Source organism: Plodia interpunctella, chromosome 14 (genome assembly GCF_027563975.2).
Source record: "Plodia interpunctella isolate USDA-ARS_2022_Savannah chromosome 14, ilPloInte3.2, whole genome shotgun sequence".
NCBI classification, from domain to species: domain Eukaryota; kingdom Metazoa; phylum Arthropoda; class Insecta; order Lepidoptera; family Pyralidae; genus Plodia; species Plodia interpunctella.
The window spans coordinates 5,563,654-5,580,781 of NC_071307.1; the positions used below are offsets into that span (position 1 = coordinate 5,563,654).

General features: G+C 34.5%; 3 protein-coding genes across 4 annotated transcripts; 2 read left to right on the top strand and 1 right to left on the bottom strand.

The window, feature by feature from the left end:
- The first annotated feature begins 1,651 nt into the window (after positions 1 to 1,651).
- On the top strand, positions 1,652 to 6,294 carry LOC128675534 (arylphorin-like). The gene is made up of 7 exons (XM_053754999.2): positions 1,652 to 1,839; positions 2,728 to 2,835; positions 3,118 to 3,236; positions 3,758 to 3,891; positions 3,998 to 4,831; positions 4,920 to 5,089; positions 5,307 to 6,294. Exons 3-7 carry the CDS (start codon positions 3,146 to 3,148, stop codon positions 6,184 to 6,186), a joined length of 2,109 nt encoding a protein of 702 aa, XP_053610974.1. The 5' UTR covers positions 1,652 to 1,839; positions 2,728 to 2,835; positions 3,118 to 3,145; the 3' UTR covers positions 6,187 to 6,294.
- Positions 6,295 to 9,299: 3,005 nt separating this feature from the next.
- Positions 9,300 to 13,297, top strand: LOC128675537 (arylphorin-like). The gene is made up of 5 exons (XM_053755001.2): positions 9,300 to 9,563; positions 10,061 to 10,194; positions 10,772 to 11,608; positions 11,884 to 12,053; positions 12,331 to 13,297. The coding sequence occupies exons 1-5, from the start codon at positions 9,470 to 9,472 to the stop codon at positions 13,211 to 13,213; spliced, it is 2,118 nt and encodes a 705-aa protein (XP_053610976.1). The 5' UTR covers positions 9,300 to 9,469; the 3' UTR covers positions 13,214 to 13,297.
- Positions 13,298 to 13,624: 327 nt separating this feature from the next.
- On the bottom strand, positions 13,625 to 16,863 carry LOC128675538 (basic juvenile hormone-suppressible protein 2-like). 2 transcript variants are annotated; one of them, XM_053755002.1, is made up of 5 exons: positions 16,688 to 16,863; positions 16,178 to 16,287; positions 15,273 to 16,088; positions 14,927 to 15,063; positions 13,625 to 14,598 (listed from the first exon to the last, which is right to left on the bottom strand). In XM_053755002.1, the coding sequence occupies exons 1-5, from the start codon at positions 16,770 to 16,772 to the stop codon at positions 13,746 to 13,748; spliced, it is 2,001 nt and encodes a 666-aa protein (XP_053610977.1). In that variant the 5' UTR covers positions 16,773 to 16,863; the 3' UTR covers positions 13,625 to 13,745. The 2 variants fall into 2 exon arrangements, with proteins under 2 accessions (XP_053610977.1, XP_053610979.1); XM_053755004.2 differs by lacking the exon at positions 16,178 to 16,287 and having other exon boundaries at positions 16,688 to 16,834.
- Positions 16,864 to 17,128: the final 265 nt, after the last annotated feature.

Sequence of the window (17,128 nt, forward strand, 5' to 3'; positions counted from 1 at the left end):
AAACGCTCAATTGAAAGAGATAGAGAGAGAGACTAGAGAAAACAAGCGATCTCTCGCTTTTTTGAAATTGAAATGTAGATAAAAAATATAAACAATTTGATTGTATATTTCTACTGCAATATTAATTAAGCTACTGACAGGCCCTACCTACAGAAAATCGTTAATTATGCAGCTACGAATATTCTAGTTCTTTGGTAATATTTCTAGGAATAAGTCATCGAAAGGAATTCTTCTATTAGTAACGTTTCCAGGAGATGGCGGGAAATACAGAAGATCCCATGCCAGCACCATTGGCATAACCAGAACCGCTTTATATGCATTGTAATATAAATCACTACATCAGATTTTCCGGCAACTTCTTTCGCAAAACCGTCGGACTTTCTTTTGTCCAAGAAAAGATATGAATATTTGATGAAAAGAAAATTATTCCGACGTCACACATAATATAAACATTTTGAATGAACCCGATTTTGAATGAAAAAGAAACATTATAGAAGACCCGAAGAAGATTAGGAGTTGTCTAAGTACTTATTTGATTTATTAGAGAAATAACTTTAAAATTCTAGCTCTAATATATTAACACTTAACTAAAAAGGTCAAATACTAAAAAGCATTCATTTTAGAAATTGCCTGAAAATTGCATAAAAGAAGTAGGAAAACTATTGTTCACTTTGTTTCGTTTGGTTTACAATATAAGAACTTAAAACAAATACGAATATGCATTAAGGTAAGGTACACCAAAAAGAGATAAGTCGATTGCGTCAGATTATAAGTATGAATTGAAAGGAAAGACGGCCAGGGATAGAACAAAATGGAAGGTATTTACATTTATAACATATGCATCTAATAAGTACTAATTGATAAAGAAATAGAAAAAACGCGGTAGAATTTTCAACATTTTAAGGTTTGCTTTTTACGTTAACCACGGGCCTCCCGATGTCAACGCCCGGAATGCAAATCAGGATAAGAGCAAGAGAAAGAAGAGGCTTGACCTCTTCTAGATTTATAGATAAATAAGTACTCACAGTCTCTTAAACCAGTGCAAAGTTTAGATCTCTATGATTATAGATCTCAATATAAATGCTAGACGAAAGATTAAATGAGCATTAGTTTTCACAAATATTGTTACCTCAAGTATTATCAAGTGCGAGTTTTGTGTTGAAAAATCGTCTGACGAGTAAACTGAAAGGAGCGCCTATGAGTTATGTGCGAGTTTAAATAGGACAAATTAGAAATTAACTACAAGGTCTTAATTGGGCCAGTCGCTTTTGCAATCGTAAAACCTACCAATTTTTTGGACCTGCATTGTCATCATGGCCCATTTGTCTTACCCTTATAAGGAAAGCCAGTGCTCTCTATAGTAGGGATAAAGAAAGACTTATGATGATGACACGCGTTGAAGTCGCTTTTGCCTGGAATTTTTATTTACGTATGTTTATCACATATTTATATTGTAAATACAATCTTATCAAGTTGCTCAATAGGTTAAGCTTAATGCTTCACATTGTCTACCAGTTCACCTTTGTGACATCGTGAGCGATAAAGAAGAAGAGTAATTAGATATCTAACTATATATTATATCCTTTCTTTTAATTTGTATTCATTTATATTGTTATATTTATATATGTATTAAGAATTGTATTACAACTAGGAGCTGGTCCAACTTCGCTCAGATAAAACCATAACAAATTGTACATCTAAGCCTTCCTCAGGAATCATACTATTAAAAAACCCACATCAAAATCCGATGCGTAATTTTAAAGATTTATGCGTACGCGCGTGCGTTACCTAAGTGTATGCGAAGAGACTGACAGCGGGAAGCGATTTTGTAGTGATAAGGTGACATATTTTTGTAATTTTATAAGTATAAATATACCTGTGTGCTGGATTACGGAAATCGATTTTTTTATAAATTTCAAGATAGAAAATTTGGTCTTTTCCATATTCAAATCAATTGTATTATTAAAAAATATGCCTACTTGATATCGAATATCGTCTATAGATTTTGCTTAAAAAAATAGCTTTTTTCAAATAAGATCAGATTTGAACAAAAAATCTAAATTGAACAGAAATTGAAGTTATGATCCCAAAATAGGTATTAGCTATCTCACGAGGCTTCGTTCTTTTGGGAATTCAGAATGGCACGGCATTACTGCGGCCAAAAAACAATCAAACATACAATTTACAAATTATTCAATCAGATATGGTGTGACAAAAGAGGCATAATTTGTATGTAATATATATATATATTGTATAATATAATTTATGAGCTTAGATAAAATATAAGTCAGCAAGTCTAATACTTTCCTAGTTTAATCCAAAAAAAAAGTCTGGACTTATTGCCAAGAGTTTAGGAAAATATTAGGCTTAAACCCAAAGAAAGAAAATATTTATTTGGAATGCATGGTATGCATTGTATACAAAGTTTCATACAATAAGCCTTGTTTTGACCTACAAATGCAAAAGTGGCCTGAATAATCATAATAGCATATAGTATAATTTTTGAAGAAAAACAAAAAATATTTATATTTTGTACTGGCCAGTACCGGGGAATTTGAATTTAAAATGTCTGAAAATATAACTAAAAAATAAAGCTATAAATAGAAATGATTATTTTGGTATCTATTTGAAAACAAGTTACTGATTAGCATTAGCAAGATAACTAAAATTTAAATACACATGACATAAGCTATAGTATACTGCTTAGATAAACGAATTAAGTTTCAGCTGGACGAATGAGATTGATTTAATCCTGGATGAAAATTGGGCGAAGCTTAACAAAGTTTAGCAACAGTCCAGATATGAATTAAGAATATTGATTAGTAAAAAATACAGGTAAGTTCATTATATGATTCAGATGGAATAAAGAGAGATAGAGGGTAGTAGTTGTTGTAAATTGAAAATTTGTTTGAGCTCCGATGCTGTTAAGCTTAACATATTAACAAACCAAGAATCAAATAGGAAGTACAACAGAGAAAACGCCTAGATGAGTAAGAGGCTAAACATTTTTTTTGCACTTGGTCGTAAACTGGGCATAAACATTTTCGCCCGTCGTAAACCCATCTCAATATCTAGGTTGATAAGATTCAGTATAAATAATCGGGAGAAATTTCCAAGGGTACAGTTGTCAGTGGGTGTGGGAACGATGAAGACTGTCCTGATCATAGCTGGTCTTGTGGCCCTGGCCGCGGGCTCCTTTCCAGTCTACAAACACGAACAAGTGGCTACTAAGAAACGTGAGTGTTTCTCTTGCCATTTTTTAAAATAATAATACAATACTATTCTATTTTTAAAATGTATCTGATGACCTCCATGACATAGTGGTCATCAAGCCCGTCCGGTAACTGAAGGTTCGATACCCAGCTCGGGTTTTTTTTCGGTTCTGTGTTTGTATCAATTGCACCCCCAGTACAGTAAAATGATAAAGCACTAAGCATAGTGCTTAGTTTTTTTTAATTATTTTATTTTATCTGTTTTTTATATTTTCAGGAGTCGATTAGACTCTAATCTGACTTGAAAGCCTAAATCTATATAGTTTTGTCATAATTAGGTAACCTATAACAAAAAAAACCAGATTTTTTTTAGGTCTATGTTGTATGTAGTTCTTTTCATTGTTATTTCTTCTTATCTGCCGCATGGGTAACTAAAACCATCATCTTAGTCCTTTTTTTAGGATACTAGGAACTTTAAAAGCATTCTTTTTCATGTAAATAAATAAATAAATAAATAAAATATAATTGTTTTCATTTGCCCACAGTGGATGAGAAATTGCACGACTTCCAGTACAAAGCCCTATCGCTTCTCGAGAATGTAGTCGAAGTCTACGAACAAGCTGAATATTATTCAATCGGCAGAGAGTATGACATCGAGAAACATGTGGATATGTACACTGTAAGTACAGTCAGAAATTTACATAAGCATTTACAGATAAAAAAAGAAATCAAATCATATTTAGACGAAATAAATATTAAATAACTTTTGTTTGTGATTTTTACAGGATCCCAAAGCAGTTCAAGCATTCTTAGTGCTGTGGCGCGCTGGAGTCACGCCTAAATATTACTTGTTCTCTATCTTCCAAGAGAGACAGAGGGTTGAGGCTGAACTTCTCTATGATCTGTTCTACACCGCTAAGGACTATGACACTCTTTACAAAACTGCCGCATGGGCTAAAGTTCACCTCAATGAAGGCATGTTCCTGTATTCCTTCTACACGGCTGTCTACCATCGTCCTGACACTCATGGCATCGTCCTACCATCACCCTACGAATTATGGCCACAATATTTTGTAAATATGGAAGTTCTGTACAGGATGGTCTCTACACAGTTGTTCAACGGAGAATTCCCAGAGGAAACCGCTAAAGCTACTGGTGTTTTCAAAGAGCAAAACTCTTACTACTACTACTACAACTACTCCGATCAAATGTCTTATGATAATAACGAGCACAGACTCGCCTACTTCACTGAAGATATTGGCTGGAACTCTTACTACTACTACTTCCACACCAACGTGCCATTCTGGTCAGAAGGCGACCAGACCTTGGGACCATTCAAGGAACGTCGCGGTGAAATCTATTACTACTTCTACCAGCAACTCTTGTCTCGTTACTACCTTGAGCGATTGAGCAACGGACTGGGAGAAGTACCTAGGTTCTCTTGGTTTGCACCTCTGAGGGCTGGCTACTACCCATACTTGTACAATTCTTACTATCCATTCGCTCAACGCCACAACTATTACGTCATGGGAACTCCAGAAAATGAGGAATACATTCAGTTTGTAGACACATATGAGAAAAGCTTCCTACAATTCATCCAGACCGGCCAGTTCAAGGCTGTAAGTAAACCATAGCTTATTTTGTTGTATGAATATTTAGCAATGTCACATAGATTTTTATCTGATTGTTTTTTTTTTCTGTTTTCAGTTCAAACAAGAAGTAGACTTCCATAACTCCAAGTCGATTAACTTTGTTGGAAATTTCTGGCAAGGAAACCCTGACTTGTACGAGAAGGAAGGACGGTCCAGGAATTATGAACAGTCTTATGAAAAAATCGCCCGTCGTCTTCTTGGTGCTGCTCCAGAGCCTTACGATGAGTAAGTACTATAATTATGCTTGAAGTTGCTATGCTTGTACTGTGTTACTGTGTAATTTGAAATAAAAGATGATAAAAATATAATGAAGAACAAACTCCCTTCCATAATTAATTTTACTTTCAAGTACTTTTAGTCTAATCTATATTACTTTGCTTGCCATTTTATTTTATTGATAACAATAAAATGGCAGGCATTAAAAGTTTTTTTTTGTTTACAGCTACAGATACATTCCTACTGCGCTTGAGTTCTACCAGACTTCCCTGCGTGACCCTGTATTCTACCAGATGTACGCTAAGATCATGAATTACATTGTAGAGTACAAGCAATGGTTGGAGCCATATAACCAAGATGATCTGCACTACGTTGGTGTCAAGATTAATGACATCAAGGTCGATGAGCTGGTTACCTACTTCGAATACTACGACTTCAATGTTACCAGAGCTATGTACTTCTCTTACGAAGAGTCCACTGTTGGCTCTCATAACTTCTTCGTTCGTCAGCCACGTCTGAATCACAAGCCCTTCTCAGTCACCTTCGACGTCAAGTCTGATGTTGAATCTGAGGTCGTCATCAAGCTATTCATGGCTCCTAAATACGACGGAGAAGGTCGCCTTCTTACCTTGGAAGACAACTGGATGAACTTCGTTGAGTTGGATTGGTTCACCCACAAACTTACATCTGGACAGAACAAGATTCAGCGTACATCTGATGATTTCTTTTTCTACAAAGAGGACTCTGTTTCTTCTGGAAAAATCGTTGAGCTCTTGAATCAGGGTCAGGTACCTGAAGATATGTCTGAGGACTACGACTCCTTGCCTAGCAGATTGATGCTGCCCAGAGGTACTAATGGGGGATTCCCAGTGCAGTTTTTCGCTTTTGTCTACCAATATGAAGCGCTACAGCCCGAATACAAAGAATCATCTTATGTAGTAGACAACAAGCCCTTCGGTTATCCCTTCGACCGTCCCATCCCTGTGCCGCAGTTGTTCTTCCAGCCTAACATGTACATCGAGGACGTCTACATCTACCACCAGGGTCCTGAATACCCGTGGTGGAACCAGTACCCAGAACACACCAATGCGGTCCATAATCACTAAGAACAAGTATAGTGTGAAAGTCCTTAGGAGTAAGGCAAAATAAAGCATTAATGAATAAAGAATTAATAATATTTATATTATTTTACAATAAATAATTTTACAATTACATTAACTATATTTCATTTTGTACATACCTTTTGCATATACAAGACTTTTTTTAGAAACTTTTTTTGTTGTATAGCTATAAAGCCTGGTCAATATATAGGGTGATATATTTGGAAACTAGAACAGCTCTAGCAGAACCTATAAAGACCAGCTAAACTGTAGGAAATATATAAAAGTCACTTTAACAAAAATTGTTCGCCCTGATGAGCATTTTCTGATAACGTATAAAAATCGAAGATATGGGACACTAGATGATGAACTCCAACAGACCCGCAACACTATACCTAACAGATATAACAAAAGCATCTTAACAAAAGTTGGTCAGTCTGATGGGCTAAGTTTCGATGACGACGGAAGGTTGAAAACTTGCCTGAACTGGCTAAAACTCCCATTTATGTATAGAATATGCTTTCGGGCTTATGTTATTCTCTCTCTAACAATTTTGATTCCTTACCAAAAATGGTTCGGCTACGCAAACGAAGTCGCGGGCATCAGCTAGTGTTTAATAAATATAACCCGCTGTAGCTAATTTTGTACAAGATATCGAGTACCTAATAAGACTTTAGAAAGATTTTTGTAGGAGATAAAAGTCCAATAAAATGATATAGGTATGTCGTAAATGTTCTTAGTGAATTGATGACACAAAAAGAATTTTCAATTTATTATGAATGATAAAGCATGATGTAAACAAAAATAATTTTCAATATTTAGTAGAATCGATCCAAGTGGGTGATATAAGTCCCAGGATAAATGAGGATGAGGATTTAAATTCCACTTGCACAAAATGGATTAATACACGATGCACTGTAAAACAGTAAATTTCGAATTTGATTTTACGTTCGGCCTGCCACCAAACCTCATTGAGAATTATCATATGCTATAGCATATCGCTTCATTGCTGTGAGAAGAACGTTCAAGTACCTATTATTTCATGAAGTTCAGTACCCATGATTGATTTTTACAATCGGCGACAGAAGAACAGCTTCCAGAAGAATATGGAAGATATACATTAATTCTTCTTTTTTTACCATGTCTTTTCCCATTTTAACTGGCGCTGGCTCGTTCGTTTTGCGGCACAAGGCCAACGGACTATCGACAGACTATGCTGGATTGTATGTCGTTCGTCTGTGATCAAGCATGGAAGACTATGTTAGATTTTGATATAATAAAACATGAAAAAATATACATCTATCTATAATTATTTCATTTTTACCTAAACTTGATTGTGATTTCGATGATTTTCATATAGAGAATGTCAAAGCATTTATTCAGAAATTAGACCTTCACATGCGCATTTTCATTTTATCCCTTCAAATTTTAAATTATAGTAGGTACAGTATTTCTCAAAAAGCTATAAATTATTGGCATTTCGGAACTGCTACTGCTGAGAAGAAATGCCGTTGTTGTCCCCATCCATGTCAATACAGTGTTGCTCCCTATCATGCCCGAAGGGCTTATAATTATTGTATCTTATAATTATTTTCTACATGGTTAAAAAGTGTTCCTACAGACAAACATATTTGTGAATGCTCATGGACAGCATCTCATACATTTTGCTAGTTAATCGTTAACCTTAACGAAAATTTCAACCCTTATAAATTTATACTGACTAGGCAGTATAATGTAGCTAGAATATATTTTATTTTATTATTTATTCAGAAAATTAGGTAATAGCGTTCCAATACAAGTATATAACAATTTAATATTTAAATGCAGATAACAGATCTTCGTATGTATAGGTAGATTTAAAATAGTTAACAAGATCATGCCACTCTTATACGAGCAACAGAAAACAGTGCAAAGAGAAAAAGAAAAGACTGATTGAAAAATTTAGTCGCAATGCAGCCAAATATTTAAATATCTATGAAGTAGGTTATGTTGTGCGTGTATCTGTTTGTAGGTATGTTATTTTGTCACTAATTATAGTTTTTGGAAAAATATAATGTTACAATTAACTATGAAATATTGATGTTTAAAAAAGCAAAAATTAAAAAAAACGAAAACAATCCGCCTGCTTAATAATCCTTGACATGTGCAATAATATAGGTAATTTGATGCCCGTATTGTAGTAATCGAAAAAAAAAATGTTTAAGTCCAATAACGTTGTACAGCCGGCAAGTTTTTTTTTTAAGTCACCTATCTAAGAACACTCCGGAAGCTAAGATTAATATATCGATATCTCAATTATGTCCATTCCGTTCGTCGAAAAAAACATCCGTTCAGCGGCAAGAATATTACATACATCTACATACATACAAGATACGCCCGAAAAACAATACCCTTCTTTTATAGTAATAAAAAAATCATAAACAGGATTTCTCACTTGATCAAATTTTTTATTTTTATTGGACTTTGTGTAATTTTTGCAATTCGATTGATACTTGTATGTAATTAGGATATCTCGGATAATGTTACACAGGTTAAAGTTAATGAGCATACATATCACCTAGGTTAAAAATATCATTACAGGTTATCATGCTCGAAAATAGCATTGATTGTATTAATCCATACTTAAGTGATACATAACGCAATTAAATAAATAATAACTGCATTTCAGTGTTCCGTCCCTCAAAAACTAATAAGAAAATGTTTTTAGGGTCACTTCGTATCGTCCATCTGTCCGCGTGTCTGTCCATCAGAAAAGGGCCCTATTTCTTAGAAAGGTTTTGAATTATTTACATTAAACTAGCTTATGTCCGCGGCTCGAACCGCGTGATTTTCTGACAGGAGCGTTTATTTTCCCAAGATGAAAAGTGCACTACATTCTGTACTTGACATTACATATACATATCATCCTGGAAAAATTACGGTTTCCGTGGGAAATTCACGCGGGCGAAGCCGCGGGAAAAAGCTTATACCAATAGGTATTGCTACTACGGAACCCTTCATGGACGAGGTCGATGCGCATTTTATCACTTTTTTAAATAGTAAATTTATTTCTGAATGGAAAATCATGCTACATGTATTACAAAGTATTGTGTTAATTGGGTATCAATTGTGATATTTTTAATTGAGATGAGATTAGCCAACAAATGCAGTCAATAGTGCAACGATTAAGATTTAAAACATGAAAAATGTCCGATAAGAAGCTTGGATAATACGCAAACACAGATAACGGATCCTATAAAAAGTGCATTATGGAGAAATACGGGTACAGTTGTCAGAAGGTGGGTGGACGATGAAGACTGTCCTGATCTTAGCTGGCCTCGTGGCCCTGGCAGCGTGCAACACCTTCCCGGTATTCAGATATGACCACGTCGAAACTAGAAAATGTAAGTTATTTTGAATTATTTGAGCCCAGTGCAGACGGTATTTTTGGTCTTTACCGTCCTTCAAAATAAAGAACTTTTCTAAAATCTTAAAAAAATGATGAAATTGTACACTGCCCCCAACACAGATTATTTATAAATACCCTAAGGTATTAAAAAGATTCTTGTCTTTGTTGAAATTTGAAAGAGAGTAATGACGGTGATCGAAATGCCCAAAAAAAGAAGGAAGGAAGAATTTGGCTAGACTATAATAAAAAATAAACTAATGTAATCTAAAGAGTTTGTTTGAATTTTGTGATATTTGAAAAGTTAATTCAATGTCTGATGGCTACATTCATGAATAATGTTATGGGGTATCCATGGTATCCAGATTCTCGAAAAGTTATTGGTGAATTTTAGGTTCCTCTCAAACTTCTCGAAGAGACGTGAACTAGTTTTTATTTAGATTTGCCATATCAATTTATATTTTGGCAGAGTAAATATTTTTGTACTTTTTACAGTGGAAGGAGACCTTTTACAGTACCAGTCGAAATTTCTGTCTCTTCTTGAGAATGTGAGACAGATTGACTACGAAGCGGAGTACTACAAAGTTGGCAAGGGTTACGACATCGTAGCCAGCATAGAGAACTATTCTGTAAGTATTCTTCATATTATTCGTGCAACTAGACTTTTATATTTTTATGATGTTTTTATTTTTCCAGTTTATTTGTCTTATTCCAAGTTATTTACTACCCGAGTACCAAATTTCATAACAATCGGTCCAGTACATAATGCGTGAAGAGGTACTTACTTTCGCATTTATAATATTAGTTGGGATTGCGATTGTATTAGCTGCATCCCGTGTCATGTCCCTTGAGAATATCGGAATGAATAACTCAGAATAATGCAGCTCTTCTAACATATTTTTGTAAAATTGTAAATTTTACAAAAATATGTTAGAAGAATATTTTAGATATCGAATAATTGTTAAGTATTATTATTCTTCATATTATTCGTGAAACTAGACTTTTATATTTTTATGATGTTTTTATTTTTCCAGTTTATTTGTCTTATTCCAAGTTATTTACTACCCGAGTAATAAATTTCATAACAATCGGTCCAGTACATAATGTTAAAGCCCCTGCCCAAAATTTGCAAATACTTCATCTTAATAATATTAGTGTTTAAGCACAGATGTATCAGTAATCTTCACTTATTTTTTATTCGCATAGGACCAAGATGCAGTCAGGGCGTTTGCTGGTCTTCGAGAAATTGGTTTCATGCCCAAAGCTTACACATTCTCCATTTTCTACGACAGGCAGAGGGAAGAAGCTAAGATCATTTATGACTTGTTCTACAGCGCTAAAGATTTGGACACTTTCTACAAGACTGTAGCCTATGGCCGAATCTATTTCAACGAGTATCAGTTCATGTATGCTTTCTATGCTGCGATTATTCAGCGCTCTGATACCACAGGAATCGTCTTACCAGCTCCATATGAACTGTATCCTGAATATTTCTTGAACATGTATACGATCCACAGAATGTACCGAACACAGATGCAAAGTGGTATATTCAATGAGGAAGTTGCTAGTAACTATGGTATCTGGAAGATGGATAATAACTACTATTATTACTACAACTACTCTAATCCCTTGACGTACAGAAATCAGGAGTATAGATTGTCTTATTTGACAGAAGACATAGGCTGGAACTCTTACTATTACTACTTCCACAATCTTATGCCTTTCTGGGGCAAAGGCGAGGACTTTATTGGTATCTTCAAGGAACGCCGTGGAGAATTCTACTACTACTTCTATCAGCAACTCTTGTCTCGTTACTACCTTGAGCGTTTGAGTAATGGCTTGGGAGAAATTCCAGATTTCTCTTGGTACCAACCTCTGAGGAGTGGTTACTATCCAGCTATATATACGAGCTCAGCCTATCCGTTTGCTCAACGTCCCAACTATTATTACATGGGAATTGAAGAAAATGTTGACTACATCCAATTCCTTGATGCTCAGGAAAAGAGCTTTGTGCAATTCCTGCAGATTGGCCAGTTTAAGGCAGTAAGTACAATTAAGTTGTTTGTTTTAAGTACCTATTTATGTGTTTGATTCGAAACTTTAGTTTGGCTAAAGAATGTCTATAATAGTTTGTCATTCTTCTAAATCGGCTCATTTATGTCTCTCTATATCTTTCTCATTAGAGCATTTTCCCGGTTCCATCATGAGCCATAGAGAAAGAGAGGAACCCAGTGGCCGCTATTTTGGCTTATTAATTTCAAAAATTACTAAAACTTCTGATTCATTTCTGAATGTTATAAAAATAATTATTGTTTCAGTTTAAACAAGATGTAGACTTCCGCAACTCCAAGTCAATAAACTTTGTTGGCAACTTTTGGCAAGGAAACCCGGACCTGTACGATAAGTACGGAAGGGAAGTAAACTATGACGAATCCTACGAAATCATCGCTCGCCGCGTGCTTGGTGCTGCTCCTCCGACCTCCGACAAGTAAGTTTATATGAGACTAACTTATGCCGCGACTTCTAAGTTTATATGATATTAATTTTATTTGCACAACATCCCACGATTAAGAATATTATTAAGTACATATTGCAGTTATTTCTTTCTCGTAAATTTAAGAATGTTACCTATTCTTAACTACATTATATCAATGTAATGTGCAGCGAAATAAAGGTCTCAATATCCAAAATATAATATAAGTTCTGTGATTAAAATCAATTAATGTTATTTCGTTTAAATGAATAATTTTAATTTATTATTTCAGTTACGAATTCGTGCCGTCTGCTCTGGACTTCTACCAGACTTCACTTCGTGATCCCGCCTTCTACATGCTCTATAACAAGATCATGAGCTACATTGTACAGTACAAGGAATGGTTGGAGCCCTATGATCAAGAGGTACTTCACTACTCCGGTGTCAAGATCAATGACGTCAGTGTTGGTAACTTGACTACCTTCTTCGAGTACTATGACTTCAACGCCACCAATGCAGTTTTCTTAAGTGACCAAGAGATTCAACAACAATATTCTTCATTCATCGTACGTCAACCGCGTTTGAACCACGAACCTTTCTCCGTGACCATCGATGTTAAGTCTGACGTTGAGGCGGAAGCCGTATTCAAGATCTTTGTTGGTCCTAAATATGATGGAGAAGGTCGCCCTCTTAGCTTGGAAGATAACTGGATGAACTTCGTGGAATTGGACTGGTTCACCCACAAATTGACGTCAGGACAGAACAAGGTTGAGCGCAAATCTGAGGAATTCTTCTTCTTTAAAGAGGACTCCGTCTCAATGTCTAAGATCTATGAACTCCTGAAACAGGGCCAGGTACCTGAAAGCATGTCCGAAGACTACGACTCTATGCCAAGCAGACTGATGTTGCCCAGAGGCACTCCGGGTGGTTTCCCTGTACAGTTCTTTGTCTTCGTGTACCCATACCAAGCTCTCAGCAAAGACCTAGAGGCTATGAAGAATATCATCCTTGACAACAAACCTTTGGGCTATCCATTTGACCGTCCTGTCGAGTACCCGTATCTCTTCTTACAACCTAATATGTACTTTGAAGACGTCAATATCTACCACAGAGGCCCGCAATACCCCTGGTGGAGTAATGGCCAATTCCGTCTGAATGAAGTACCTAGACAATAAAGGAGAGAGAAAGAGTTCTTGAACCAAAACATTTAAAGCTAGTAGAACACTATAGTCACAATAAAATAAAAATTTTTATAGTAATACTTGTCTTATTTTAAATTTACACATTCCTTAGTTATTAGTAATTGGAATCTATTCAATTACTTGTATCTATATTTTCTTACTAAAAAACTATAATCCTACGAATCTATATATAAAAGCAAAAACACTCACTCACTTACACGCTCACATATCACGAAGTTTTGAAATCTACTGAGCCCATGAAGATGAAATTTGGGAGGAAGGTAGATTGTGACTAGGAGACGACTGTTAAGAAAGGATATTTCGAAATTCCATCACTAAGGGGGTGAAATAGGGGTTGCTAGTTTCTTATGTAGATCACTGAACTAGTAAAATAAAATAAAGATCTACATACTTCACAAATAAAATTTATTTCTCATTCCTATTATGAAAAAATTACTACCTTTATATTCCCTGCTTGCCTTTTATGGATTCAACTTCCAAATGCAATTGTAGAGATTTAATAAAATCAATAAAGATGCTCTGTAAAATAACCATATCTATTAACCGTTCTTTTATGATGATACACAGATACATTGTAAAATCTGTAGTTACTAGCACTTTCTTTATAATTTTTCGCAAATCTATGAAATGGGAATCCTAATGGCTTCTCATCTACTTCTAAGGATGTAGATATCGTTCTATACAAAATATCTTTTGCTGACTTACTTCCAGCTGTAGTAACTGGCGTTATCATCACAAATATTGTTAGTTGAAGACCGTCTTCCAAACCCTTAGGTATCAAAAGATTTGCAGGAAACTTAAACATATTATATTTATTTACACCTTTATGTGTCATTTCTAAATTAAAGATGTCATCAAATGAAAATCTTGATGAATTTTCAAGTGACCAGCTAATATTACTAAAACCTTGTTTTAAACTATATTTAAAAGCGTCAATTTCAAAGAAGTTATGGTAACTCTCCCAACATGAGGCATTATAGCATTGTGGTCCCAAAAATAATCTAACAATTACATCTTGTTCCATATCAGATTCCACATTGAATGAAAACTTAAAAGGTAAATGCTTTAGTCTTCTCTGTCTAGCTGTAATTGTTTGAGAATTTTGCGTATAGGTATTATCGTTACTTCCTAGGGCGTTGTTGATGTTTAACTGGTAATAATCAAAAAAGCTAACAAAATCATCGATTTCACTATCGATTATGCGTAGGCTATCAGTTTCATACTCAGACAAGTCGTATGGACCCATATCGCGCAAGAAATCGAGGGAATAATTTAAAGCGCGTTCTATCAACACCCAGTAGACACGATCCCTCAGTGCAGTTTCATGTTGATGCAATATAGAGGGCGCTGAAGTAACCCTGAAATAAAATAATCAATATAAATCTACTACAGTAGTAAACAAGCAATTCCTCAAACTTAAGAATACAACTGAATTATATCATGAAAGAAATATTTGATATGATTGATAGAAAAAATCTGTATAACAGATTTTTTCTATCAATCATATCAAATAGCTAATATTACATAAATCATAATGATTGATAGAAAAAATCTGTATAACAGATTTTTTCTATCAATCATATCAAATATTTCTTCGTATCAAATATTTCTTTAAATTTGTTCGTCGTCGTCTACTCGAAACTTGTCTTTGAAAGGAAACGTGTAAGAAAATTTCATATAACTCACACATTCGGCGTTCCGACTCCATATCCAAAAATGTTACGTATAGTTTCTCCAGATGATACACCATCCAAGCTACCTCTTAGTAATTTTGGTAACAACTGCAAATAATTTTCTTCGTTTATCTTTACTGAACCACTGCTCTGAAATTAAAAATCAACTTCGATTATTCCTATTACTTCAAATGCATAAAGATTAATTAATGTTTTAGTTTATATTGAATATAAATTTATGGTAGTATAAATGATGCCAATGAGAATCTGCTTACGTAAGAATTTTGATATCACACAATGTACAAAATTCAATGAATAGAACTTAACAATAAATAAGGTAATAATATAATAATATTCACCATCATGATAATACGCCGTGACAGACATTCCCTTAGAGCAATGTCTATAGACACAAAGTTTTCCCGAGATATATCTTTAGAGCTGACAAAAGAAGGTCTGTTAGGAAAAGATAGCCCATTCTCATAAATCAAATATGGACGATAATCAATATCACATTCTTCACTATCCGGGTTATCTTCTTTTGGAACGTGCAGTTTTTCTAATTTGTACCTTGACAGCAATTGCTTCAGAGAGAATAGATAATGTTCAGCATGTCTAGGATTAATTGCGTCTAATTCTTCATTCGACATCCAAAATGGATGAAGAAGATGAAGTCCAAAGTAATAACTATTGAGTGAGATATCCTCTCTGAAATAGTTTGTATCTTGGTCACATTTATTAATAGGATGATTCCAGCCAGAGTAATTAGTATTTATAGTATAAGTACTGTCATCTAACTTGCGGATTTGCAGAGTTTCCGCCTCTTGAGGACTCAAATTTCCATGGTTGAGTTTCAGTTTCAGAGCTTTGAATATCGTTTCACTATTAACGAAGAAGTTTGGTTTATTAATAAAAGGTGGTAATATATCGGAGAGTTCAACTTTGTTACTATACAATGCAGACAATAGCAGCGCATAGTTAAATATGTCTTCATTTATATTCTGCTTCGCCCATTCTTTTACAAGTTTAATATCATTAGGATTCACGTCTTGGAGAACACGAAATAATGCAATTGTTGCTTCTCTTGTATTTGAATCATACATATTAAAAGTAATGCCTTTTAAAGCAAAACCTTTCTCAAGAAGATTTTTAAATAATTTAAAATTCTCATTGTCCTGTAACAAACGTGTAAGAAAATTATGTTATACGTATTGCTTATATAGGTATAGCAAATGCAATAAATTTAAAAATTAACTATGATTACCTGGCTAATGAAGTCAGTCAATTTAATTTTAGAATGCTTTTCTACTTTTTGAGGAGAATATCCTGAAGGAATTATTTGCATACGGTAAGATTCATCATTGATTGAGAGATCTGTAACAGAACATAAATTAATGCTGCTATTAATATGGACGCCATAAAACAAAGTTATTTAAAAAAGGAACCATTTCTTATTGAAATGAAAAAGATCCGTATCTCATCAAAACAAATAGCTAGGCAAAAAAAATGTTCATTATAAATTTTACTCTTAGGACCAACCTGGTATGCACAACTGTTTGTGTCATTAGGATTATTTTTTCTAAAATAAAATATTGTTGTATCAGTGACAAACATGTAATAACAACTCCCAATATTGATAATCCTGCCGTAAATACAATTAACGACCTTCCTGTTATACACTTGGCTTAGGCCCGTGTATTGCAGTATACCGGTCTATTTTAAACAGAGACCGAGCATAAAAATGTAAACATAATAATAATAATAAAATACATACCACCTTCGTTAACCAGAGCCCGAAACTCATCAGCCGGGGCAGACAGAGCCACACCGAGAAATAAGATACCAATCCACGTACCCATTGCTGACCACACGAATGGCCTTACGGAGGTCAACTAAATAATGCGAAAACTAAATCAGTCTTATATGTAACACACACGAGACTCTAGATCCCTGGCAATTGAGGTCCTGACGGTGCTACATAAACAGTCATAATTTTGGATACTCGTGCACACAAGTGTTGAGGCATTTTCCGTGTTAAATAACAAGGAAAACGCGTAAGTTGTCCCATTCTTTGACTTATATATATATACATAAGTCAAAGATATATATATATATATATATATATATATAGCATTTCAGGAATTCACTAAATTATAGTTGTTTTATTCTTAGAAAATACTTAACTGGTAGAGAACGACAAAAAAGTCCATCAATT

Excerpts from the sequence above, each read along its gene's own strand:
- LOC128675538 (XM_053755002.1), bottom strand. The coding sequence starts at position 16,772 with ATGGGTACGTGGATTGGTATCTTATTTCTCGGTGTGGCTCTGTCTGCC. Across the intron at positions 16,089-16,177 it reads TGACTGACTTCATTAGCCAG|GACAATGAGAATTTTAAATT; the intron begins GTAATCATAGTT and ends CGTTTGTTACAG. Across the intron at positions 14,599-14,926 it reads GGAGTCGGAACGCCGAATGT|GGTTACTTCAGCGCCCTCTA; the intron begins GTGAGTTATATG and ends ATTTTATTTCAG.
- LOC128675534 (XM_053754999.2), top strand. The coding sequence starts at position 3,146 with ATGAAGACTGTCCTGATCATAGCTGGTCTTGTGGCCCTGGCCGCGGGC. Across the intron at positions 3,237-3,757 it reads ACAAGTGGCTACTAAGAAAC|TGGATGAGAAATTGCACGAC; the intron begins GTGAGTGTTTCT and ends ATTTGCCCACAG. Across the intron at positions 5,090-5,306 it reads GCTCCAGAGCCTTACGATGA|CTACAGATACATTCCTACTG; the intron begins GTAAGTACTATA and ends TTTTGTTTACAG.
- LOC128675537 (XM_053755001.2), top strand. The coding sequence starts at position 9,470 with ATGAAGACTGTCCTGATCTTAGCTGGCCTCGTGGCCCTGGCAGCGTGC. Across the intron at positions 11,609-11,883 it reads AGATTGGCCAGTTTAAGGCA|TTTAAACAAGATGTAGACTT; the intron begins GTAAGTACAATT and ends TTATTGTTTCAG. Across the intron at positions 12,054-12,330 it reads GCTCCTCCGACCTCCGACAA|TTACGAATTCGTGCCGTCTG; the intron begins GTAAGTTTATAT and ends TTATTATTTCAG.